The sequence below is a fragment of the Amphiprion ocellaris genome, chromosome 20 (genome assembly GCF_022539595.1).
Source record: "Amphiprion ocellaris isolate individual 3 ecotype Okinawa chromosome 20, ASM2253959v1, whole genome shotgun sequence".
NCBI classification, from domain to species: domain Eukaryota; kingdom Metazoa; phylum Chordata; class Actinopteri; family Pomacentridae; genus Amphiprion; species Amphiprion ocellaris.
This window is the reverse complement of record NC_072785.1, coordinates 3,502,742-3,530,088: the sequence shown is the minus strand read 5'-3', so window position 1 is coordinate 3,530,088 and position 27,347 is coordinate 3,502,742. Positions and strand designations below refer to the sequence as shown.

Sequence of the window (27,347 nt, the reverse complement as noted above, 5' to 3'; positions counted from 1 at the left end):
GTGTTTGTGTATTTGTGTACACACGTACACGCCTGTCACCAAGAGCTGTGCAGACACATGAGTTGTAGCCATCAGTGGCTTGATCACACCTTGTTGGTGCAGACCCCCCTCTGACTGGTAAACAAGCTAATCTGCAGTGTGTGTGTGTGTGTGTGGGTGTGTGTGTGTGTGTGTGTGTGCGTGTGTGTCAGTGCGTGAATGCGTTTTGTGGCTGGGTGTGTGAACGTAAGTATTTTTATGTGACAAGGTGTTTAAGATTCAGGGAGGGAACTCATGGATGGCCGAGACCAAGTGCAGCACAGAAAATCATGTGTATCATGAGCTCTAATAGCCGCCTTGGCTTCAAAGAGGCAGGAGGGAGGAAACGGTATAAACGTGCAGAGAGCAGTGAAAAACTGATGGATGATTAATCACCGTTAATAATTTGATTAGAAGAAAATAAAGCTATTTATCCAGCTAATTAGTGCTAAGTGGGACAGTGTTTGTGTGTCTCTGAGGCACCAGTTTCTTCCCTGCAGGTGTTTTCAGTGTAACCAAAAAAAGTTTTCAGACCTTTTATCCGCATTATTGGCCACATCTAACACTTACCCAGTTGTTCATTAATTTGATTATCCTGCAGATTTCTTCCTCCATATTATCCTTTTTTAAAAAGCAGAATAAAGTAGTTTCATCTCCATCTTGTTTTGCGCAGTCCAGTCAGGAGTTAATTCCTCCAAAATATTGATTTAGACAAGGAAACACTGCAAATATTCAAGTTAAACCTCTCTGTATTCTGTTTTTGGGCCACGTTGCATTTAATTTTTTTGATCAAATGTATTTTATTTTCCTGTCAGTCTTCTACAGCCTGCAGCTCAATTGAAAAGTCAGAATTTTTGTCACATGACAACTGGTAGCAGCTGAGTCACTAACGGCTTCTAAATTAGGCAGTTTTTTTGTTGTTTCAGATTTTTAGCAAATCTAGTGCAAGCTGTGGATTTTTGGTAAATTTTAATATTCCATGTGTTCAATAAAATGATTTTGATGAAATATAAAAGCTATGAATCGTCATAAAATATCTCAATTTATAGCTTACAATTGGTTTGTTTTCCACGTAAAGCCACACGTCACACATGGTTAGTTGAAGAACAGTCTGAAAGTTGCAAATCTAATCATTCCTTCTCTTTTAAAGTCTGTTGCTTTTTAGAATTATTATTATTAGCAATTTATCTTGTGCAGATAACCTGCCTCTCTAACCTCCTGACAGGTTTTGGGGGTAAGAGAGGTTTTTATTGCTTACCAATTTCTGTTGATTGACAAAACTAATATCTATATTTTAGATTCTAAAGTTAAAAATGTTCAAATAGAAGAGCTTTTAGGACTCAGATTGAATTTGTTACTCTATGGATGGATACATGTAGATGATTCATTTATTGTGTCGTACTTGTTCTATAAATTGTTTTTCCCTGTCAGATTTTTAAAGCATGTTGTGAACTCTTTATGAAGATTGCTCCAAGTAAGAAAAAAAACTGTCGTTAACATCTGCACAATATGGCTAGGAGGTCAGGAATTACTTTTTTTGTCACCTCTTATATCCATGTTATGAGGATTCATGTCTGTGTGTGTGTATATAGCCGCAGTAAATGTGTGTGTGGAAGGGGAATAATGTCTAACTGCCTGCAGATAAGAACAGGATCCATCTCCTTAATAAGAGAATTATTATTGCAGCCTGGGTGACAATCACAAACACCCGGTGTGTATGTGCCCGTTAAATAAAGCTTGTAATTGCACTGGCAGTTTTAGGGCTCCCCAGTGGTGACAGGGAGTAGAATGAGGGTGTGTGTCTGTGTGTGTCTGTTTGCGCACACACACAGACACACACACGTCAAAGGATGAAATAGTGGGGTGACAAGGGGCCAATTAATGTATCACGTCTGTTTTTTCTCCTCTGTCCCTGTTTCTGCTTTGGGTTAAAGAGCAGATGAATAGGGGCAAATGTGATCGTGTGTGATTGTGTGTGTGTGTGTGTGTGTGTGTGTGTGTGTGTCTTTCATGCACGTCGTCCGCTAACAATAACTAGTGCATTAGACCACCCTATCTCTGTCCTCATCTTTGGTGTGCGTGGACACACACACATAGACTCGTAATGAAATCACAAAGCCTCCATGTCATTGCTATCACAGAAAGATATAAACCCATTAGCTTGTTCCTTTGGGCATGAACACACACACACACACACACACACACACACACACACACACACACACACACACACACACACACACACACACACACACACACACACAGGTTTATCATTACACGCTGTAAAGCTTTTCCAATTGTATTATCCCTCTGATGTCCTTCTCTCTGTTGTCTGTTCCAATGCCTGGGGTGGAGAGGACAGATAGGGTGTGTGTGTGTGTGTGTGTGTGTGTGTGTGTGTGTGTGTTTGAGAGATGCCGAGTGAGATACAGTGTGTGTGTGTGTGTGTGTGTGTGTGTGTGCGTTTCTGAGGAGAGGTATCGTGCACACGAGCTTTAGAAAATGGACAAGTTGTGCTGTTTTAAGTATCATTTTTTACCTTTTAGAAGAGTAAATCACAAACAGATTATCCTACTTCATGCTACCAGAGATTTCATTGATTCGTCTTGTTGAACTGGGTGGTGGTTTGTTCACCTGTCTGACCAGAGTACATGATAGGTTACACATTTCTGAAAGGCATTTTCACCTTCAGAAGGATCTGATGTGCTGCGGCAGAAGTTAAGAAAGTCAGAAAATGTATAACATGCTTGTTCTGTGGGACAGTAAGATATAAAGTTTGTTCCAAGTTGGAAAATGTACAGTAACACTGTGCAAGGCATGTTAATTGGGTGCCTGCAGGTCTTGAAGTGTTAAAAAGCACTGAATGGTATAAAAAAGTATCATATTTGGTGCCTAGATAGTTCAGCTGGCTGAGCAGGCGACCCATGAACAGGAGCTGTACTCCCTGACGCAGCGGCATGGGTTCAATTCGGCCCTTTGCTGCAGGTCTCCCCTCCATTCTTCTCCCTACTTTCCTGTCTGCCTCTCAACTAACTTGTCTAATAAAGCCACCAAATGGATAAGTTTAAAAAAGACCATATTGTATTTTATTTAGAAAGCTTACCCATAAATGTTAAAATTGTTTGTTCGGAAGCTCATCAGCTCGTAACAGACAACTTTTATTTTGTTAATTCATCCATCCATTCTTCAACACTGAAAGACACAAACCTTTTGTTGTTAAAATTTATGTTTTTGCAGTTTTGCTTTTTTTGGTGTGTTTTCTTTATGCTCATTGTGTGTCTCCCTGTGGTTTCATTGCATCTTTTTGGGATTGTTTTACAACTTCTATGTGCTTTGTTTCTCTTTGTGGTCATTTTGGGTCACTCAGGGATAGTTTAGTTGGTCTTTGTAGTCTTTCCTAACTAAGCTCTGCAACTTTACACAGAAACATTTGGCTCCTGATCAGGTGTGCCTCATAATCCGTGCGTGGATCATGCTAGGTCATGTTAATTGATTAGTTATACTCCTAGGAATTGTTGTGACAAAAATGTGATATAGTGTCAATTAGTTCATGATTTCATAAATATTTGTTGGCTTTATTGATTGTTTTCTTTCATGCCTTGACCTGCATGACTGTAAATGAAAATTTAATTGCATCATATGTGGTCCTAAAAAATCTTAATGAGTCTTAGATTTTAACTGCAGAAATCTTGTCTTGTGTTAAGAATTGTACGTTCTTGATGCTTAAACAACATTTAACTGTGATTCCTTTTAAAAGGAGTGAAGGCAAATATTTAATATAATGTAAATGTATACTTGAGTCACTGACATGGATCATCTGTATGGTCGCCTTTGTTGGTTTCTTCTTTTAAGTTTTTCACGTTGTCCAGTGAAATACATTAAACACAGTAGCTCTTCTTGCTGTCAGGTGATGACTGTCATGTTTTCTAGTGCAGAACGTCTCTGTGTATAGAAACAAGACCGCTGGCTGAGTTTGCAGCAGACACAAACTCAGAAATCATGAATTGGCTTTGAATTGGAGCAATCAAGCTATTAGAACCGTGGAAAATAATTAATTTCTGTATTAATATTTGATCAAAGGCTCTCACTTAGCAGCTGTGGTGAATATGTGAAGCCTTCTCATACATCACACATTTACGTGTAAAGCTACGTACAGTATGTAGAGTACACTCACATACAGACACACACTCAGCAGACAACATTGCCACACACACTTCCCAGCGGTGGGCCCGGCTCCTAATGCTCTAACAAGCTCCCTTTCTCCTCCCCTCGCCTCCTCTCCTCCTGCTTCCCTCGGCCTCAAGTGATCACAGGAGTCGAACACGGCTACAATGAACTGCGCTGCGGGAGAGAGAGGGAGAGAAAGAGCCGGGGAAGGCACGAACACTTCACTCTCTCCACTCTTTTCAGCCACACACAAGAAAATGAGTTTCTGACTCGACACAAAAGAGCCTCTTTATCCGCCCCCTCTCTCGTCTCTCTGTCTCCTGTCTGCCTTTCTCTGCTCTGCTTTCTTTTTCTCCCTAACCAGCCTTTTCCCTCTCTTTCTCCCCTTATAATTTTCCCTCTTTCTTTCCCCTTCTCTCTCTGAAAGAGAGATGTTTTTTCTGCTAATGACTTAATAAGAGGAGCCATCTGAAATTCAATTACAGCAGATTTCATAGCGGCGACTGCCATTTGGTTAGAGGGAAGGAGGAATGGAAGGAGGTGGAGATGTGTGAACGTAATGCAAGTCTACTTTCTCTGACCTCTCAATGGTTTCAACTTTTTGATACCAATAATAATAGCTTTGTTTGGATAGCATGTTTCATGCAGGGGATCCACCGAAAATACTTTACAGGACGGAATTAAAACTAGAAAACAGTTCAGCAGACAAACACAGATAAACAATAACAACTGAGTAAAATGTGAAACAATCAAAAGTGTCTTTAAAACTGAGATAGATAGTCTTTTGCAAGAAAAATCCCCTCATCCAAAGACTTTTTTTTTTTTCTGGCAGCATTCACAGCAGTTTACCAGCAGCTTTCACTGAACATGCAAAGGAGAAATACATGAAAAAGAAGCAAATAATATGTAATAGCAACAACCTTTTAGTTACCAAGACCAAGATCCAAATTTCATTTTTGCAAACTGTTTAAAGTTCCCATGTTTGTGTAAATCAGCAGTCTGAGTAATTTCAAAATATCCCAGGCTATGAAAAGCTGAATATACATTCTCTCTCCACATGGATGTTTTTACTTATATTCCCTGATTTGACCTCTGATCAAGACATCGGTGATATCCATGTTCACGCTGAGTTCACCGTCAGCTGCAGTCTATTCACCTCTCGCTATTTCATTTGAGTCATATTTGAGTTTGTAGTTAATGCAATACTTTATGTAGTACTATCATAGTAGAATATAATGTGTTTGCCACTAACAGTCTTGTAGTAGGAAAAGCACAGGTCTTACTGATTACAGTAACAGTGGCTCAGTACGCCATGACAGTGAGACACCAGGACCCTGAAACTGAAGCAGGGAAATGGAATTCACCATCAAGCTTCTACACCATTTAGTATCCAAAACACCCCGATACAAGTACTCGGGCTGCACAGTATTAGGAAAAACTGACATTGTGATATTTTGTTTTTCATATATTGCGATGTGAAAAACCTGCAGGAATTTTCACCAGATGACTTGAATAGCTATTTAAAGAATTTGAAGAAGGAAAGAATTTGTGATTCTAAAATGATTAGTAGGATTTTGTTGGAGAGTGCATCTGCTTAAAAATAATTTTTAAAAAGCTGTTTGGAACCTTTCTCTTGTGGTGTAACACCGGCAAAGGCATCCAGAATAGTTTTTGCTTGAGATGATGTTCAGATGTGGCTTTGCCCTCATCATATAGAGCTGATTCAGATGGTCAAAAAAATGAATCATGTTGCGTTGTGTGGTGGCAACAATCGCACAACACTGCTGACAGAGAACCTGTGTTTGTTTAACATCGTCGTTTCTGTACCACAAATATTTCCATACAGCTGATGTTGTGTTTGTTTTTGCAACTAAATCTTCCCTTTCAGTGTTTCTTTCCTGTGCAGATGTGGAGCCTGCATGTCAACAGACTGTCTTCAAATACAGTTTTTTAAAATCTCAGTGTATTCAAGAACCCTTATGCTCTGTCAAACACACTTCTCTTGTTGATCGGTCAAGGAAAGTGAGAACAGTGAGTTTTCTTTTTGTATGGAGCAGCAAAGAAACTGTTGGAGGATGGATTAATTTGACTTCACATTTCAGCCCTAGCAAGTGCTGTACTTGACTACAAATTTCAGTGATTTGTATTTTAGAGTCATCAAGACCCAACAAAGGATACAGCAATGTACAGAAAATGGATGGATGGATATACTTTAGAGCAGGGGTGTCAAACATGCGGCCCGCGGGCCAAAACCGGCCCTCCAGAGGGTCCAGTCTGGCCCACAAACTGTAAAAATTAGAGAGAAGACATTAACTGCAATTTGTAAATTTGTAAAACTATGCCTTTAAAATAATTTCTAGACCATGACAAGTTGTTTTGATCAAAAAGTAAAATACTAGATTGTTCTTTTGTTGTTTTGTGTCTCATTTTTGTAATATTTTGTCTTGTTTTTGTTTTTTCTCTGACTTTTGTCATTTGTCTTTGTTTTTGTCGTTTTGTTTCTCGTTTTTGTCGTTTTGTGTTTCCTATTTGTCTCGCTTGTGTTTTTTGTCTTATTTTTGTCATTTTGTGTTTCGCTTTATTTGTTGTTTTATGTAAGGAAACATTTGGAGTTGTCGTTATTTATAGGTTATTGTTCTGTGATTTTACTGGTCTAGTCCACTGGAGATCAAATTGGGCTGAATGTGGAACCTGAAGTCAGATGAGTTTGACATCCCTGCTTTAGAGTGTTTCATTTATAGTTTTAGGACTGTACTGTTTGCTTCATCAGGTGTTTAAAAAATGAGACCAAGTAACATTTCACAGCTTCAGCTTCTCTAATGGGACAGTTTGTTTGCAGCCGTAATGAATATTAGCATCAGTTGCAACTCATAAGAGTCATTTCTTTCTGTTGAATAATCTTACTTTAGACATTTTCCTGACAATACTTGCATACTTTTCCCAAGTAACATTTTTGGTGCGAGGCTTTGAGTTATAATAGAGCATTGTTACAGTGTGGTTCTCCACCTTCACTGATGAAGGTAATATTACTGCTTTTTGTAAGTTTTGCATGTTAGTCCAACTCTCTCCCTCCTAATGCAGCCTGTTCACAGTAGGGAGTTGTGTTTGAGACACAGTGACATAAGTCCACAGGCAGAAACCCACACTGAGAGGCACAAAGAGGGAGAGAGAGATAAAGGAGTCAGACAGAGAAAGAGTGAGGAACAGTAAAGTGATGTTCCTGTTATTTATCTCAGCAGTGGTGCCACGTCTCTGTATGTATTTCTCCTTCTTCTTCTTGTTCTCTCCCTCTGTAGACTCCTTTCTTTCCTGCAGGTGTCCTTTCAACCTTTTCACCTTCTCAAAAATTATAAAGTCGCAGTCTTTGTCTTTTTTCTCCCCCCCGCTGCTTCATCCACGCACATTTTTAAAACGTGATATGAAGATGATTAGGTGTTGTTTGCTGGAATATGTAATGCTTCTGGTTCCTAATTACATTACATCCACACGTCTCTCCCCCTCACACAAACACACATTGGAACACTAAAGGGGGAAGTGCGATGCAGGGGAGCAGGAAGCAGGAAAAGGCAAACGGTGATATCACATAGACTCATTGTGAGACACGCTGGTTTGGCGCTCTGTGTGCTCCTGCTGCTCTTTTCTCAACTCTCTGTGACCTGACACGAACGCACACGCTCACACCGCATCGTGTTGTTACCGAAGTATCTTCCTCCCCGTCTCACCTCCACTCAGAGCTGCTGCAGGATTCTCACCCACACTGTCTCCCATCTCCTTTTTCCAAGTTCTCTTCCTCCCTCAACATCTCGCTTTCCTTGCACCTCTAACCTCCAGCCCTTCCTCTCTCCCACCTTCATTCCTTCTTTGACTGCATTCTCGTTTCGTGAAAGCGTTCTCGAATCTTTAACTGTTATTTTTAGAAGTCCTTGTGAGATCAGGTTAATATCAGAGAAAATGGTAGATTGCAGAAGTTTCTCCCGCTCCACTCTGCCAGCTTCTTCCACCCGTCCACCGTCTTTGCCCTCCTTCTTTCTCCTCTATTCTGCCGGCGCACTTTAAAGGAGCCATATTGTTGTTATTATCATTGTCTCTAACTGAATCAGTTACCATTAGACCTGAATCTTTCTCCTTCTGAGGCCCATAGACCAGCTCTCTAACCCAATAGAAAACCCATGGGCGCTATTACAGATGGCTGACCCATTCACAACGCGCACACACACACACACACACACACACACACACACACACACACACACACACACACACACGCACACACACACTCTGAGGTACAAACACACAGATTTCATTCTGAAGATTCATTGGCCTAATCCCATCACACACTCAAACAGTAACACATGCACTTACAAACACACAATGGGCTTGTTCACAGCCCACCTTTTCAACTACACACACACACACATACACACACATAAACACTGCTCTCATTGAAAATCCCTTGTTATTGGAGCTCACTGAGCAAACGGTAATACTATTGGGAGATGATGGGACTGAATTGTGTGTGTGTGTGTGTGTGTGCGTGTGTGTGTGTGTGTGTGTGTGTGTGTGTGTGTGTGTGTGTGTGTGTGTGTGTGTGTGTGTGTGTGTGTGTGTGTGTGTGTGTGTGTGTCCAGGACACTGTAGCGGCTGCATATGGCTGTCATTACGGTTGGATGTATGAGAAGGACTAAGGAAGAGAGGGTAAATGTCATTCTATCAATGAGGTTATCTCTAATAGATGGACAGTTGAAGTCCTGGTTTCCATTTACTCTGCTCTCAGCTGAATCTCTGCTCCTCTCGCTTTGAATTCATCGATGTAATAGTGAGTGATAAAAGGGTTGGGTTTACCTTTTTTCTTTTTTTTTGACTGCAATGTTCTCGGTATACTTGCATGGAAGTCCAGGGACATGGAGATAATTGGCTCATGCTGCAGAATGTTTTCATGTAAAATACACTGTCTATTCAACAAGCACGTGGTGTTTTACGTCATTGTATTTTAATCATCTTTTATATATTTTCTTTTAATTCAGTGTTCTCCAATGTTTTTACCTTTCTTTTACTGTCATTTATTTACTGGCTGTTTAGTTCGTGGGTTTGTTCAAGGTTTATTTCTAAGCTCTATTCTAATAATTTAATTTCATTATTATTTTAGTTCTTTTAAACAAACCTCTGCAAATGGCAGCTCCAGCAGTTTCTATTTGTATTTTGTATATCCATAGATTTTAGGGACTCTGAGAAGAGGTAGTTTTAAGGATTGTAAAAAAAAAAAAAAAGCAAAAAATTTTTTTTATTTTTTTGAATCCTCGTCTTACAAGGAGCAGTAAGGTTCTACATGAGCACACAATTTCCTGCCTGAGTTTGATATTGCAGGTGATACTTTTTGTGTGTTTTTTGTTTTGTCTGAGCTCTGTTGAGTGGGAAGTGATGTTAGGTGAGGCTTTAGCAACATGTGATTCAATATCTGAATCTGTTGTGAATGTTAATTAGCTCTGATACAACAGCTTTGTTTAGCTGATGAGCTGAGTTTTTGACTGTGGAATTCCTAATAAATAACACACATAGATGCTTTTTCTTCTAACTTTTAATTAATTCTTGCGCATTTCTTTGTGTATAGAGACAATCTTTAAATGATAAGATGCTTTTCTGGAGCTTTCAGTCACCCAGGGTTTTTTCCCTGAAACACTGGGTTAAACACTTTTTCAAATATTTTTGTGCACATCAAAAGATATGCTGAATGAGTTAAGCTTCACTCCTGTTTACGTGCAGATTACAGATGAGATCAAGTAGTCATTTCTCTGTTTCTTGCTACAGAAATACTGGATCTTACATTTACCACAATGCCACTAGGATGCAGTCTTCCATTAGACTGCCCTGCTTGATAAACTCACACCTCTTTCTAACTTCACATTGACAGTTTGTAGCTTTGTGTAAATTTTCTCATTTCAAATACAGCCCTGTGACGTCCTCAGGGTCATTCTGTTTGACCTGAAGTCCCACAGAACTAAAGCAGACATGGAAATAAATTTTCTGTACACATTTATATTTCTTCTGTAAGGAGAAAGTATCTGCTTATATCTGTGCATTGTGTGCTGCTCTTCTCTTTGTACTGTATTTTTCTATCTGCTGCTGTAGCATGGGAAATCTATCTATCTATCTATCTATCTATCTATCTATCTATCTATCTATATCTCTGTTTATCGTCTATATCTTTCTGTCTATCATCTATGTATCTATCAATCTATTTATCTATTTATTGTCTATCTTTCTATCTATCATCTATCTGTCGTCTGTCTGTCTATCGTCTATCATCTATCTATAGTCTATATCTATTTAAAGTTTATCTATTGTCTATCTATCTATCTACCGTCTATCTGTCTATCTATCGTCTCTCTATCTATTGTCTGTATGTCTATCTATCTTCTATCTATCGTCTATCTATTTATCATCTATTTATCATCCATCTATTTATCATCTATCTATCATCTATCTATGTATCGTCTATCTATCGTCTATCTGTCTATCTGTCTATCATCTATCTATTTATCATCTATCTGTCATCTATCTATCTATCTGTCTGTCTATCTATCTATCGTCTCTCGTCTATCTGCCTATCTGTCTATCTATCTATCTATCTATCTGTCTATGTATTTATCTATCGTCTATCTATTTATCATCTATGTATTTATCATCTATCTATCATCTATCTATCTATGTATCGTCTATCTATCGTCTATCTGTCTATCTATCTATCTGTCTATCATCTGTCATCTATCATCTATCTATCTATCGTCTATCTGTCTATCTATCATCTATCTATCTTTCATCTATCTATTTATCATCTATCTATCATCTATCTATCTATCATCTATCTGTCTATCATCTATCTCTATGTATCGTCTATCTGTCTATCGTCTATCTATCATGTATCTATTCATCATCTATCTATCATCTATCTATCTATGTATCATCTATCGTCTATCTGTCTATTGTCTATCTATCCTCGGTCTATCTGTTGTGTATCTATCTATCTATCTATCTATGTATTTATCGTCTATCTATTTATCATCTATCTATCATCTATCTATCTGTATCGTCTGTCTATCTATCGTCTATCTGTCTATCTATCTATCTATCATCTATCTATTTATCATCTATCATCTATCTATCTATCATCTATCTGTCTATCTATCTATCGTCTATCTATTCATCATCTATCTATCATCTATCTATGTATCATCTATCTATCTATCGTCTGTCTATCATCTATCTATTCATCATCTATCATCTATCTATCTATCCTCTATTGTCTATCGTCTATCTATCCTCGGTCTATCTGTTGTGTATCTATCTATCTATCCTCTATCGTCTATCGTTCGTAGACATAATAAAAGAGAAGACAGTCAAAGAGAAAAAAAGTTATTTCTTAATTTTCTGTGATGGGGTTTTCTTATCAGGACTTTTCCAGTGTATCTACATTCATTTGGCTTCTCTCTGTTGGTGTCTGTCGCCTGTACTTGGTTTGGCCTTGACTTTTGATCTCAGCTATGAGGAGCGAGCCAGATACCTAGAAACCATCGTGCAGCACCACCAGGAGCCGACCACGTTCGAGGATTATGCGGCTCGAGTCTACAGTCCTGCTCCCTGTACTCACCTGCCCTCAGACACAGGTAAGACCTGACTGTTGTTGCTTTTGCTCTGTGAAACATCACCAGACAAATATACCACACCTATTTCATTCTGAACATTAACTGGCCTGACTCGGATGACTAGTACAACTTTGTAAAAAAACGTCTTCTCGGCCAGCCAAGTGGCCAAATATTGACACAATTTAACATTTTTTTCAGGCCTCTTATGACAAATCTTTGAGTGTATTTGCCCAGTCACATTAAATGTACATAATAGAGATCTACATGAAGATTTACTCTGAATATTTAATAGCAAGATGGCACACTACATAGAAAACCCAAACCTACATTAACTTAAATATTCTGCTTTTGGGGTGCACATCTGATCAGCTGTAGGGATACCAGGCATACACATGGGAGTGATATGTGTGTAACTCTCATGTATCCTGATAATTCTGTTACAGAGACTAATCATGTGTCATGATAAGTGTATTTGAAAATGACGTGCTGTCCGTTGACTCACATTAAATCTAATTGTTCAGCTTGGCAATCATTTACAATAATTTAATTCTGCTAGTAAGACACACATTTCTTCATGATGATTGCTGGAACCTGTAAGATAGACCTGTGTTAGTTACGTATCACTGTATTAATATGTGTAGATTTACAGTGACACGGAGTGACTGTGTGTGTTTGTCTGAATATGTGTGTACCTGATCACAGTTGTTTTTCTTGGACAACTGCTTTTTGCCTCTCCAGCTATTGTGTCCAAAATAATATTAATTGTACAATAATAATCGACCTGCTTTGAGGCTGAACAGCATCTGGCACATCCTGATGCACATGTTTTCCCCAAATGTTCACTCGCAATATCGTATGGCATTTAAAAGCCCCAGTAGCATACTGCTGTGTATTGATTGGTCAGAACTGTATGTGTTCAGCCCCAAAGCCCATTTCAGAATACAGGATCCAGTAGTTCGTCAGATGCTGGGGTTCCACTCATTCCAGTGCTTCTCACTTTAATATTTTAGTCCAAATGCGGCGATCATGTCCACTGTTCATAATTCAGATGCTGTTTTTCACTAAATCTAGAAAATAATCCCAGAAAATGATCCTGTACTTTGAAATGAACCCTGCTGAAATTACTGCAGCCCCATCTATCTCTTTATTGCTCTATCGATCTCTCTCTCTCTGTCTCTCTCTCTCTCTGTCTCTCTCTATCTCTTTATCTCTATCTATCTATCCATCTATCCATCTATCTATCTATCCATCTATCTATCTATCTATCTATCTATCTATCTATCTGTTATTAACTCACAGGTCCCCCTCCCTTAACAGCACAATGATCATTCTTTTCTCTTTCTGTTTTTGTTTAATTTCACCATTTTTTTCTGATTTATTTTTACTCTTTTTTTGTTTTGTTTTTTGTTTGTTTTTTTTCTACTGTGTCCTACTTTTCTTTTTGTTCCCCCCTCCTTTAGATCGTATTGTCTCACTTGCCTATAGCTAAAAGGTAAGCCTGGTCACATGATTGACACGCCCCGTTCTGATTGGCTCTTGCTACTGACATTTCAGCCTAACCTGTGCTCTTTTCCGATTCCTCCACCATGTTGTGTTTCTCTCTGTTTCTTCCTTTGTGTTTTCTACAGTTTAAGCAGGTCTGCATGTCTTTACAAGGAAGTGCCACTTTCTGCTCATCACTGAGTGTCGTTTGGTTTTACTCGTTATGATTTGCTGGTTAACAGAATCTGTAATAAAAAGACAAGAGAGAGATTTGATCAAGTATATGTGTAGCCAAAATTTGTGACTGCCTGTACACTCAGAAAAACTCAGAAAGCCTTGTAGTCTGGCCAGTCTTTTCTTCAGGAGGAAATGACATCATGTGGAGCAGGTCATGTGATCTGGAATTAACACACTTCCTGGAGAGGTGTTCTTGTAATGGGAAATTTAGTGGAAAGTGATTTCTTGGACACAGATACAATTAGTTATTTTCCATATAAAATTTGATATATTGCTAAAAGAGAAATATCTGTCATGATTATCTCAACTTAATAAAAAGAACACAAACTATTTCTGAATAATCTCATTTTATTATTGTTTAGCTCATTGGAAGGTGGTTGTTATTAAATTCGGATGGCTATTTAGTAGACATTTTAGTGAAATCCAGTCATTTTTTATTAATAAGTGTTTGTTTCCATAATAAATAATTCTGGAATTTGTAAAGACATGATCATAATGAACATAAAAACATTCGGTTTTTTTGCTTTTAATAAAAATGTATGCAAGATATATTCCATGGACTTCAAAAGTCCCTCAATTATAGATTGACCCAACAAAAGTTAATTCAGAATATTTCACTTTTTTCTTTAATGGCTGATTTAACATTTCCATTTGCTTCCTCTAAGTTTTTTGACGTACATGTTGTTGTATGTCAGGTTTCAGCTTTGATGTTTGTTTGACAAACTGATGCAACTACAGTTTATTTAATGTTAACATGACACCTCCTTCGTACCAAACTACACTCAGGGGCATGGTGAACGTGAGACGTCCTTCTTCTAACTGATATTTCTACTCTTTTGTCTGCTCACTCGGTAACTTCGGTGGTGGTTCTGTTAACCTGCGATGTCACACTGACCTGGTGGAACCTGACCTCTAACCTTTTGTATGCTCCTCTCCTTCTGGTTCTGATGATGTAGTGCTGTAGTGCCGCTCACACACACTGACACCGTGAAAGTGGATACTAAGTATAGATGTGCACAGAAACACAAACTGTTTGAATGTGTAACTTTAAACTAACATTGTTTAGTTTCTTTTTTAGTGGTTTCTACATGTAAAGCATCTGTGTTTTCTGTCTCATTATGTTGTGGTGTGTTTGGTCAGTCAGTGTCTGTCGTGTCTTTCTGTTCTGTCTGTTGACTGTTTTGGTTCTGTTTTCTTTTGGCTGCTTCTCTTTCTTGTTTTTCATTCACTTTTTTCAATTTTCTTTTTTCCGTCCTTCATGCTTCTGAACTACCCTTATCCTATCCTCTTTTTCTACCTTATTTTTCCCCTTTTCCTTTCTATTTTGCCTTTTTCCTTTCCTCTCCTTTCTTTTCCTTTCCTTTCCTTTTGCTTTTCATTTCCTCTCCTTTCCTTTCCATTTGCTTTTCCTTTCCTTTCGCTTTTCCTTTCCTTTCCTTTTGCTTTTCCTCTCCTCTCCTTTCCTTTCCTTTCCTTTTGCTTTTCCTTTCCTTTCCTTTCTTTTACATTCCCTTCCTTTCCTTCTCCTTTCCTTTCCTCTCCTCTCACCAGAGGAGCATAGTGTTTTGTATCTGATGGTCCCTAAACCACTAGACAGCTTTAACCTGCTCAGGGTGAAGGGGAAAGGTCTGAAGCAGAAGGTCCTCCATGCTAGCTGTGAATGGTATGCATCGTAGATGAATAGTTAACAGAGTAATATACATAAAGTACTTCTTCTCCCTCTGAAAACCAAACAGAGAACAGTAAGAGCTAAAGAGAACTGAGTTCCAAAGACAATCAGCTGACATTCAGAGTGTAGATCGTTACTCACCATTAAAGTTACCATGAAACTTATACAGCTGTAAGGCAGATGTTGCTTCTACAGCAGATACATTAAAGAGATGATGAAAGAACAGCTTCATTTATGTGGCTTTTAATTACACATACAGAGTCAGAGGACCTCACAGTGAAAGCCATTCTGAAGGCACAAAATGTGCTCAACTTTTTCACTTTATTCAGTCAGATGTAGTGTTTCTCCACTTTTTCAGCAGAATGCATTTAAGTTTTATTATTTTAAAAGGATCTTAAAAAGAAAAACAAGGCAGTGTAATGAAAATCAGTTGACAAGATAAAACCAGATCAAGCCTGTTGAGTTGATATTAGCTTAGCCATCTTAGCTTCATTTAGTTCTGTTCTGTAGCTTAACAAGTCGATAAGACTTAGTTTGATGTTTGCATTCTAAACACAAAATAGTATTTAGTGTTTTATAATAAGAGAAATAGAATGACAAGCAGTGTAATGTTGTAGCTGAATTTATTCATCTTAGCATAACTTTCTTTAGTTTATTGTATCTTAGCATAACCGTAGCGTTGGAGTTATGAAAACAACATACAAATATAAATAAATGACTTAATGGTAATAATAGACTTAAAAGCAAACAAGTAGTAAAGTAATAAAGCATCGATCAGCAGTGAACTAAAGTAGTGTAGCTTAGCATTAGCTGAACATAAGTTAGTGACTAAATGATGTAAAAATACCAATACTCAACAAAAGAAAAGTCGTGTTTTTTAAGTTAAACATAAACAAATGAAAATGTAAAAATGTCTTTGTAATTATATCATGAAATGCAGATTAGTAAAACGTGTAGTTTTATCATTTTATCATTGAAGAAACTTCAAAACACAGTTCACAGGTTCTAACCATGTCTAGTGGTTTTTAGGGAACAAGGATGGAGACAGTAGAAAGTAAAGATGTTTCATGTTGCTTGTCTTTGTAGAATCTGTCTGTCCGTCTGTCTGTCCATCTGTCTGTCCGTCTGTCTGTCTGTCCATCCTTCTGTCTGTCCATCTGTCTGTCTGTCCATCCGTCTGTCCGTGGTCCTTTGTCCTGCCTTGTAGGAATCTGACTCAGTAGACCTTCATGGATTGAGATGTGTTTTCTGGTTGGTCCTTCATCCTGTTCTGCTTATTCACCTCTACCCTCCCGTTCCATTCGTCCACCTCCCTCACCCTTCACATTCTCCCTCCGGTACCTCCACCTCCTCCTCAGGCTCCTGCCTCGAGATTCTTCGGGGAGAAAGTCCGGCTCTTGGGGAGGCCGGGAGCGACTCGGCGTCCCCCATGTCTCCTCGGACTAGCAAGAGCCGCATGTCCATGAAGCTGCGACGCTCCTCCGGATCGGCCAACAAGACCTGAGCTCCCTAGATTCCACGGCTCGGACGGAACGGACACTTCATATCGTATTAGGAAATAAAAGCTTTGCTGTCCCTAAACAAATTCAAATTAACCGCTTTGGGAAAACATACATATTCCTGATGATTATGATGACTGTTCTCAGAAATTAACCATCAGAGGTGTCCATAGATTTTAACCCAGCTTCTTCAGCATGCTGCATTTCTGATTGCACACTGGCCTTTTATGCACAGTAACTCAGTCACACATGCTCTGTTGTACTCTCTACAAATACATGTAGTCATATTCTGTGGAATATACTATACTAAGACTTTATCTGAAAGTGTTCACAGATGTTGTATGTATCTGCAGCTTTGCTTAAAAAACCATAGAAACCAGTAGAACCAGTGCTGCAGCATGCTGATGTTTGTCACAGTAGAAGGTTCAGCCTTAGCAGTGCAGTGTTAGTTCATAACAATCTGTGCCATGTTAGAAAGCACACAAATGGCAGTGTAGCCAGGACTGCAAAAAGCTTAAGTGTGCCACAATTTCCTCTGCTCTGTAAACGGCTGATGGAGAGCACATTCAGCGAGGTCAAACTGCACAGCAAAGAAAAGCAGAGTCTGTGTTGTTGAATGTTGCTGAGGGAATCTGTATATTTGTACTGTAGCCAGTGTGAGTGTGTACAGACAGGAACAGGAGGGCTGCATGGAGAAAGCAAGATAAAAGTCTATTTTTGTTGTCAGTGCATCACAGATGCGTAGAGATGAAAGCAGGGTTGGTGTCTTCTCCTTAAAATGTAAATACAAATTCATTCATTTGCTAACAATAACAAAAACAACGTTCTCAAGTAGCCAAAACTGTTCTTTCCCATCGTTTGAATCCAGAATAAAATCCCCGCCCAAACTCTGAAAGCGAGCTGACCCTCCCGATGTAAGGAACGGTGTTTTAGAATGGATGGGAAAAAAACTGTTTGTGGGACATTATTATTGTCAAGATAAACTGATCAAAGCGGAAGCACTTGTTACACAAAGTTTATTGTGGCTTTTCTTTTGTTCTCGCTCATGCTGTAAAATGTGGACAAGCACTGATGTTCATTGAATTTATTTTCTTTCTTTTTTTTTTGCTCATTTTTTTAAAAAAAATTTGACTGTAAATTGTGTTTTGACCCGAACAAGAATGCTGTATTTTTAGTCTCTCTGTCATCCAAGGTGAGAAACCACAGCTGTTTGTTCTTTGACTACATATATATATTCTGTATATCTATATATGTATGAGTATAAATATATATATATAGTAGATCTATGAATATCTCTAAGAATGTGTACAGTGTGAGGAAGCTTGTTGTGTATATATACGGTTATTTGAAAATAGCTGCCAAAGCCAAACTGTGGTCAAACCTCAGACCACGTATTTGCTAAAAAAAAAAAAAATAATAGGTCAACACTACAAGATTTCAAACTTCAGCAGTCTGCACTTCATTCTGTAGAAATTTAAAGGGGATCTTATTTTACTCATTTCAGTTCAGTGCTCAGCCGTGGAGCCACAGCCAGATTCTGGAAAATCAAAGGAAAACTTACCTTTGTTTCCCCCTTCAAACATGAATTATTGTAAAGGTGGAGGCCTCATGTGAAACCCCTGAATACTGTATGAACACTTAAGCTACAAATTTAGGGTTCTTTTGGGTTCAGAGTACGCCTAAGACAAGTTTAGGCCTTTAGTGTTTAATGAGCCCCTGTATCTTTCTTTTGGAGGCAATTTAAAGGCAACAAATCAGAGTGTACAAACGAGAGACCTATAGCCAAAAAGGGGTAGCAGAAAGACATGAGTTTATTACCATTTTTTTTTCTTTTTTGTGTGTAATTTTAACATTAAATCCACTTTTCTTTTTCAGACTCGTCCCCAGTTTCACTTGTGAATGGAGGGGATCAGCATATGATTACAGTGTTTTGTGGTTTTCTGTGTTTCACCACTCCATCAGTTCAGTATATATAAAACTGACTAATGGCCCCAAAAATTCACGTGAGAACTGCAAAGTTTCTCTCTAAGAGTCAAAGCTGTGGCTTTTCAGGGTTTGTCACAATTGAGTACTTTTTCATTCATTTTACATGACGGCTTGTTACTTCATTTTTTCCTGGCCTGACTGATCCCTGATAGAGGTCTTGAAGTCTGTGTGTACACAGCTGTATTGTTTTGTTTATTTTTTATTTTTGTTGCAGCCATAGATTCTCTCTAGAGAGGAAAGGGATTGTACAACTTCTTTTTTTCTTATTTAAACCCCTTATGTGGGGTTGGAAATTGTTCATTTTAAAAAATGCCATTGTAAGATGAGGTCAGATTCACGTGCTGTTACTTTGTGTGTGAGTGTTTGAAGTCAGCTGGGATTTGAGTTTGTCCCTTTAAATTATTGCTGTTGCAGTTGTTCTTATTGCTGAGTTGGAAGCGCCGTGGATGGGTTAAATGATCTGTACATGCTGTAAATACACTACAGATTGCTGACTGTGTCCCGGTTTGTTTGGTTACATCCCGTAAACACTCTGACAGCCTGTTCGGTCTACATCCCAAACGCCGTCCCAGTCCCTACGCCACACAGCAACGCCTCCTTTAAGCTCTAACATTAAAATCCCTGCGACTCTGTTTGACGACTGGAGTCCAGACACTGCTTTAAACATAGTTTTATAGATTGTAAATACTCGTCAGGATTGCATTTTGGTAATAATAACCTGTGTTTAGTGCAAAAGCTCTCATTAGCAAGAACCAAAATTTTAAAAATTCATATCGGCGACACTCCGCCAGTCAGACTGTGCACGTTTCAGCCTTTTTGTTCCAAATCTGACCTCTCTGGGGGTTTTTTTGTGAGGAAAAGTTCGACTCCCTCCATGTTTGAGCTGCAGCAGCATCGGTTGCCCCTCATCAATAAATGCGTTCAACTCGTGTGCCTGTCAGTGGATCTCTGAACGCGATGGATACGGGTTCAGCTGTCGTCCACATGTTAGTTTGGGACGGACCTGATATATGTAACTACTGATTATACATCCTGCATGACACCAGTCCAGTACTAACTGCATGTTTTGACCGGCTGTATCACCACACACACACACACACACACACACTCGCTCCACAAGCTATGTTACTGTCAAACCTGTAGTATGTAAACATGTGGAACGTCTGTTTAAGACGCACACAGTGTGGATGTGCGATGATGGAATTTGACAATAAATGATTCGTACCAACTACTGTGTGTGTGTTAGATTTGAAACTGTGTAAATAAGCTGCTTATTGATCGTACTGTATTAACATTTATTGACAATAATTTAGAATCAGTTTCACATTAAACCATATCAAAATAGTACTTCATAGAATCACAGTTACATTTTAGCATCATAAAGGCATTTAGCAAATGTCTCACCGGTAATGTAGACTCAATAAAGACAAAAAGACAACATTAAATGTTCCATTTCCTTATGAAAATATTTTATAGCTGAGACGTTAACTGGCACATTTACTATAAAAGGCATATTATGGTCTGATTTTTTTCTTTTTTTTTCTTTGTAATTGTATTTTTCACTGTACATGAAATAGTCTTTGAAACACAGGACGATAATTCTGTTTTCAGTTTTCAGGTTGATGAAGGTCACTTTCTAAATGTGATTACGGGTTATTGTCTGACTTTTAAATGTAGAATCCTCCTGAGCTCCAGTGTAATCTGATTACTTCACTACCAATCATAGTTCTGATATATGCAAAGTTATTCCCCCATACTGTAATTATGAAAGCAAAATTACTCTAACTAGTAGAGTTCTTGTATTTTAATGCCAAATCAGTCGGGAAAGATGGAAAAAGAGGCTCATTTTGACCTTCAGTTTACACATTTTGTCATTATAATAACCCCTCAGTTAGTCTGTAAAATTAATAATGAGATGAAAAATGTCCAGCAGCCCCTCAGAAACAGCAGCTTAGTTCCACTCATTACAGTCCTGCTTGTTTTAGAACCACCAGAGAAGCCTGCAGGTGTTTGAAGACAGGTTCAGGACCATGGACAGAGGAGGTTCAGGCTAGTCAGTTCAGCACCATGGACAGTTACATTTAGTAGTTTAGGTTCATTAATACTCAGCAAAGATTACGTTGGTTTTCCAGTTTTATGACCACCGGCAGCATCTTTCTGTCAATTTAACCTGTGGAAGTTTATTGGCCTTCAAATTAAAGGCAGTAACTGATCCTGGGACACTCGGAGCCGACATAAACTTCAGTTTGTCCCGTTAATCGATCACTGATCATTCTACAGATGATCGGTTCGCTTTTTGAGCACACCTGTACGCTTCACGGCCGCACCGTCATCTGCAGCAGCATCACCTGCCGGTTCTCGGTGGGGTGAGACTTGTTGATGTGTCTCGTGAGCCCCGGGGAGCTGAAGAACGTGGAGGGACAGTGCTTGCACGTGAAGATCTGCTGCTGCTCGCGTTCCCCGCCAACGCTCTCCTCTCTGTGCGCGTGGAAGCCGTCCGCCCCGCGCGCTCCTCCCGCCAGTAACTCGTCCCGCATGGCGTGCCACAGACGGTGTTTGTCCCTGATTTCGACCGACGGGAAGCGCGCGCCGCACAGGTGACACAGGAACACCTGGCTCTGTCCACCGCTGGGCTCGCGCACCTGACCGTAAGGTGACGGGGGCGGAGATGCTCGAGCTGTCATCTCGTGCGCTGCCAGGTGTTTCTTCAGGTAAGCCTGGCGGCGGAATTTCTTCCCGCAGTAGCGGCACTCATACACCTCATCCTCCGGTAACGACTGAACAAACGGTAGAGGTGGGTGCGGGAGAGACGGCGGCGGTAGGTCCACGCGCTCGTCCGGGTTACCGTTGAGCATGAGGAGGCTGGACGGCGGGCTGTCCGCCGCTCTCACCTGCTGCTGCAAGTCCAGGCAACTTTCTACCGGGCTCCGGTAATGCGCGGAGGATTCGTAGTGAGGAGGCGCGAGGCTGTCGGGGCTGTCACGAGCCCGGCTGTGGAGGAGCAGCAGGGAGGGCTCGCGCCTGATGGAGCTGTCCAGCGGCCCGCGCTGCTGATTCACGCGCAGCAGCTCGTTCTCTTTACCCTCCATCTCCACCGGCGACCTCTCGTGCTGAACGAGCCCTCGCCCCTCTTTTAACGGCTTGTTCGTGGGAGTCTCTCCGGTTTGGCCGTTGTTCACCGGACGGGGTTTGTGCCAGCGGCGGTGAGAGGCCAAGTTGGCGGGACAGCTGAACACTTTGTCGCACTCGGGACAGCGGTACTCCACGCGCACTATGCGGGAGCACTTGTGCTGCGCGAGAGAAAACGGGTCGGGGTACTCCTCCTTACACAGCTGGCAGATGAACTCCCCCAGCGGCTGGTTCCCGGTGGGGACGGACTGCTTCTCCCGCTGCCTGCGCAGCTCCGGACTCTCCTTCTTGATCCGCAGACCGAGAACCGGAGAGGTGGTGACCTCATCCTCGAAGGTGAGTCTCCGGTTCACTTTGGGCTTCTTGGCGGGGTTCGGCTGTTTGCTGAGTCTGCTGCTGTTCAGACGCTGCTCGGGTTCCAGGAAGGACCGTTTTCTGGCCGGTTGCTCCTGGTTCATCAGAGTCAGCGGCGGGAACAAGTGCACGTGAGCCATATTCGGGTCATACTTGTCGTAGGACGGCGCGTGGTGGCGGCTGCTGCTGCTCGCGAGGAGCCTCTCGATAGAAGCGGACACTGCGGTCGGAGTGGAGCTCACCAGGAACGGCAGGTCCGGTATGTCCGGTACCGGGGATGATGTCAGGCACCTGCTCGTGAACAGCGGCTGTTTTTCTCCTGCCTCGTGCTGCTCCAGCAGTCTCGTGCCGACCGGTTTAACGGGGCTGCAGGAGTCCGCTAACGTGAGTTCGGGTGGAGGTGGAGGTGGAAAGAAGCAGGAGAAGTCACCGTCAGGACTCAGAACCGCGCTCACCTGCTCCTCTGTCTCCGGTAACTGCGCGCGCCGGTCCGCCTCCGCCTCCAGCGCGGACTCCATGTGCGGGCTCCACGCCTCCCTGACACCGGCGGGGTCCTCGCGGGTCACCGGGAACTCTCCATCTGGCCGCTGAAACGGGAGTACGCTCAGCACCTGGCTCTCCGGTGGTGCAGCTTCAGAGCCGTCCGCGCTGCTCCGGTCACCTGCGTACGTTTCCGGTTTGTTGTTGCTGCTAATTCGTGCCCGGTATGACGCCGAGCCTCTCCGGTGTCTCTTCACCAGGAACCCTCGAGGCATAGTGACGGTAAGGACGGAGCTCGGCGCGTGGCCCCGGCAGAAAGAACAACAACTGTTGTCTCGAGCTCACTTTCAAGTAGAGCTTTGAAGGGAGGGAGGCGCGTGCAGGTGTGATGAGAGAGAGAGAGAAGGGGGGGGGGGGGGGCTGTCTGTGGTCACCGTGACTCTCTCAGATTAGACGTCACGAATGAATTATGAGTCATTAATAATTGTTTAATGTCTGAAATTAAAACTAACTACATCTTTGGGATGAAGTCATCAGAGATACAACTACTGCCTCTCTTCTCTCTCCTCTCCTCAAATCCACTGGATTTAACTCCAAAAACTACCTAAAACTACTTCTTCCTGTTTTTATAATTTTAATAATACAAGGAGAGATACCGCAGGTCCTTCCTTCCTGCTGCAGTCAGACTTTACAATCAAGCTCCCAGTAGTTCAGTTCACCCACCTACAAACTGTGCAATAAAAATGTACATAATGATGCTGTGCAATTTCATAAGAATGTTGCTGTAAATATTGTATTGTATTTTTCTTCTAGAAGGAGAAAATATTTATATCTATGCACTGTGTGCATTGTGTGCTGCTCTCTCTTTTTTATTCTGTTCCATCTGCTGCTGTTACATTGTAAATTTCCCCGCTGTGGGATCAGTAAAGGTTTAATCTATCTATCTATCAAAATGTTTTGTTACTTCATGAGGACGTTTTAGTCTCAACTTCCAGCTCTCTAAGTTATGGATAGATATTGTAAAGTACCAGACCATATATGATGTGAGAAAACATGATGCCAGTGAAGGACAAAAGGTACTGTGGAGTAAAAGATTGGCAGGATGATAGAAATACATGTAGACTGAATAATAATATAAATAAAAACACTGTGTAGTTTACATTGTTGCTTTAAGTTGACCCAAATTTAGAAAAAAATAAGCAAAAGAATAAATAAAATCAACTCTCTCTCTCTCTCTCTCTCTCTCTCTCTCTCTATATATATATATATATATATATATATATATATATATATATATATATATATATATATATATATATGGGAAAGAAATGTGCAAAAAATAAAATAAAACAAAAAAATATAAATACTACTACTACTACTACTACTACTACTACTACTAATAATAATAATAATAATAATAATAATAATAATTACACACATACATATATATATACACAGAATAAAATGAGAACAATATTATATATATTTAATATTATATATAATATTTTTCTTATTGGGCTGCACAGTGGCGTAGTGGTTTGCACTTTCAGCTTGCAGCAAGAAGGTCCCTGGTTCGTGTCCCGGCTTTCCCGGGATCTTTCTGCATGGAGTTTGCATGTTCTCCCTGTGCATGCGTGGGTTCTCTCCGGGTACTCCGGCTTCCTCCCACAGTCCAAAAATATGCCCTGTGACAGACTGGTGACCTGTCTAGGGTGTCCCCTGCCTTCGCCCGAGTCAGCTGGGATAGACTCCAGCCCCCCCGCGACCCTAGTGAGGATTAAGCGGTGTATAGGTAATGGATGGATGGATGGATTTTTCTCATTTTTATATCTATATAAAAATGAGAAAAAGATAGATAGATAGATAGATAGATAGATAGATAGATAGATAGATAGATAGATAGATAGATAGATAGATAGATAGATAGATAGATAGATAGATAGATAGATAGATAGATAGATAGATAGATAGATAAAATAAATAAAATAAACAAAAATTTCCAACAAAACTTTAGCATCTAGCTGTTCATCTAGCATGCTATTTGTTATATGTTTTTTTTTAATATATATATATATATATATATATATATATATATATATATATATATATATATATATATATATATATATATATATATATATATATATATATATATATATATATATATATATATATATATATATATATAAATAAAAATTTGTGTGTTTATTTTATTTATTTTATGCTAATTTTTTTCTATATTTGGGTCTTACAGGGTTAAGGACCATGTGACAGAGCAAACTAGTTCAAACCAACTCAAAGCAATAATGTAAACTACACAGTGTTTTTATTTATATTATTATTCAGTCTACATTTATTTCTATCATCCTGTCATCCAATCTTTTACTCCACAGTATGTCTTGTCCTTCACTGGAAGGACTGCAGCTTCATGTCTTCTCACTCTTTTCTCTTTCTTTCTGCCATGGTGGGTTTTACAGGGTTAACACTGTTCTGTTGTGTAGTCTTTCCTCTTGAAAACTTGAATTAACTTGCACTGGTTGAGACCAAGATTACTGAATGGAAGAGACAGACGACTGCAGACAAATGGATCCTGTCAGAATCTAAACAAGACACCAGATAACAGAGAATTATCACTTCCTTAAACCTCAACAAAGGCATGTCAAAAAGTTTGGTTTTGTTTTTATAGTTATTTATGATAATCCTTTCATATCAGTGTATTGAAGTAATTTTAATTATGACATATTTTAAAGTGTTTGTTTTAATTAAGTATGCAGCTTTTTGTGTTTGTTTTTTAGCAAACATGTTTGGTCATTACAGAAGTTTTTTCACATTTTATTCCTCCTCCAGAGCTTGTTGAATACTGAAATTGCCCTTTAAATAACAACTTAAACGGTAAATCTAAATGCTGAAGCAGTTTATGTCACTCTTGACATAGTCATGTGACTTCTTTCTCATTTTTTTACTTTATTTAGACTGTGACAGGTGGCCACTGTGAAATATAATTAACCAGAATCAATAATGCCATCTAAATAAGTAGTAACTGAAGTGTTTCGTTAAAACATTACATTTTTCTGGTCATTGTTTCCTTTATTGCAGAGTAAATTAGCAACTGAGGTCAAACAGGTACAATTCCATTCTGAGGATGGCATTCCTAAAACACAGAACTAGTAGTTTTATGACTGATCTTTATAGTTCCTTTCACCTGGCTTTTTCTGTCATTTATTTAATCCCAGTTGTTGTTGTTGTTGTTTTCTGTTTTGTTTGCTTTGCTGTAAAACCTGATGCTGCTGCCTCTGCTGATCATGTACCTGGTATCTGGAGAGGCTGATGTTCCGTCACCTGTCAGCAGTGAACATGCAAATAGACATGTTTTCAAGGGAAAGTGTGTGTGTGTGTGTGTGTGTGTGTGTGTGTGTGTGTGTGTGTGTGTGTGTGTGTGTGTGTGTGTGTGTGTGTGTGTGTGTGTGTGTGTGTGTGTGTGTGTGTGTGTGTGCAGGGCAGACCGATGAAAAAGTGAAGGAGAAAGAGGGAGATTGTAATCTGGTGTGTGTGTGTGTGTGCATGTGTGTGTGTGTGTGTGGAGGACTATTCACACCCACCCTCCCCCACCAGAAGCTGCTGTAGCTGATAAGAGATCGGAGGGAGATCCATCCATCCCTCCCTCCCTCCATCCGTCCCCTCCTCTCCCCCCAGGCCGGGGCCCCTCTGAGCGGGCCAGGCGCTCTTCAGCTCGGCCAGTGGGCTCCAGCCAGCCGGCGTCGCTGCCTGGAAATCAATCAAGGCAGATGAGTGTGAGAACGAGCTCGGGGGTCGGGCTGCTGGCTTGGCGAGGGCCCCCTGGGGAACAGACATGAGAACAGGGATGAGATGGGTGGAGGAGAGTCCAACACTAAAATCTAATTAAGCACAGCGCTTCCAGATTCTTTAGTTTGGTTGTTTTTCTTTGTGATTGTCAGCGTCTAGTGTCTCCCACAGTGACCCAGGTCCAGCCTCTGTTGACCCGACTGATTGGACCTGGAAACATGTGACTGAGGCCTTTGATTTTCTATCTTCATTAGGTTTCATCCACATTTTATGGCCTGGAAGACCAAAAATAGACACAAATGTAAAGAAAAAAAGTTTAACTATGTAAAAGTTTGACTATTGTAATTTTTAATCTCATACTTTTATTAAATTTACTAATTAAACTCATTATGAGTATTTCATCTTTTTCAGCATACAACCACATTACTAGTAATAAAATAGACATGCTGTTTTTCTCCTCCCTGTGTGTCTAATACATGCTGAAACTCAAACATTCAGCTTCATCAGTTTGCTTTTTGCTTCAGCATAAGTCCCTCTCCTCAGTGCTCCAGTGATGAATGTCTGCCAGTGATGCGTTTAAATGCAGTGGATCAACTTTCCACAGTCCCAGTAGATGGGAAACAAATAAGAAGTATCACTGTTGCATTTTATACTACAATAGTTTTTATTACTTTAAATGTAAATGGGTATTTTGACCCTCTTAAAACCCACTGTTGCAAAAATACATCAGTTATATTTTTTTATTATATATATACACACAAATTATTTATATATATATATATATATAGAGAGAGAGAGAGAGAGAGACAGAGAGAGAGAGAGAGAGAGAGACAGAAAAAAAGAAATAAAACTATATAAACTCCCCTCTCTCTCTCTCTCTCT

At 40.0% G+C, this 27,347-nt stretch overlaps 2 protein-coding genes across 11 annotated transcripts in view; one reads left to right on the top strand and one right to left on the bottom strand.

Moving 5' to 3' along the window:
- The window catches only part of ralgapa1 (Ral GTPase activating protein catalytic subunit alpha 1), a 78,472-nt gene extending 58,546 nt beyond the window's left edge, over window positions 1-19,926 (top strand). For 5 of the 10 annotated variants that reach the window (XM_055005945.1, XM_055005947.1, XM_055005944.1 and 2 more), the window contains 3 exons: window positions 11,722-11,846; window positions 15,096-15,207; window positions 16,572-19,926. In XM_055005945.1, coding sequence (XP_054861920.1) covers window positions 11,722-11,846; window positions 15,096-15,207; window positions 16,572-16,659 — 325 coding nt within the window. In that variant the 3' untranslated portion in view covers window positions 16,660-19,926. Of the gene's footprint in view, window positions 1-11,721; window positions 11,847-13,285; window positions 13,318-15,095; window positions 15,208-16,571 lie in introns of those variants that run through there. The other 5 variants (XM_055005946.1, XM_055005953.1, XM_055005951.1 and 2 more) reach the window with 3 other exon arrangements.
- A 53-nt stretch (window positions 19,927-19,979) lies between these two features.
- Window positions 19,980-23,000, bottom strand: LOC111568258 (insulinoma-associated protein 2). Its single transcript, XM_023269820.3, has one exon. It carries the CDS (start codon window positions 22,934-22,936, stop codon window positions 21,014-21,016), a length of 1,923 nt encoding a protein of 640 aa, XP_023125588.2. The 5' UTR covers window positions 22,937-23,000; the 3' UTR covers window positions 19,980-21,013.
- Between the last annotated feature and the right edge of the window lie 4,347 nt (window positions 23,001-27,347).

Excerpts from the sequence above, each read along its gene's own strand:
- LOC111568258 (XM_023269820.3), bottom strand. The coding sequence starts at position 22,936 with ATGCCTCGAGGGTTCCTGGTGAAGAGACACCGGAGAGGCTCGGCGTCA.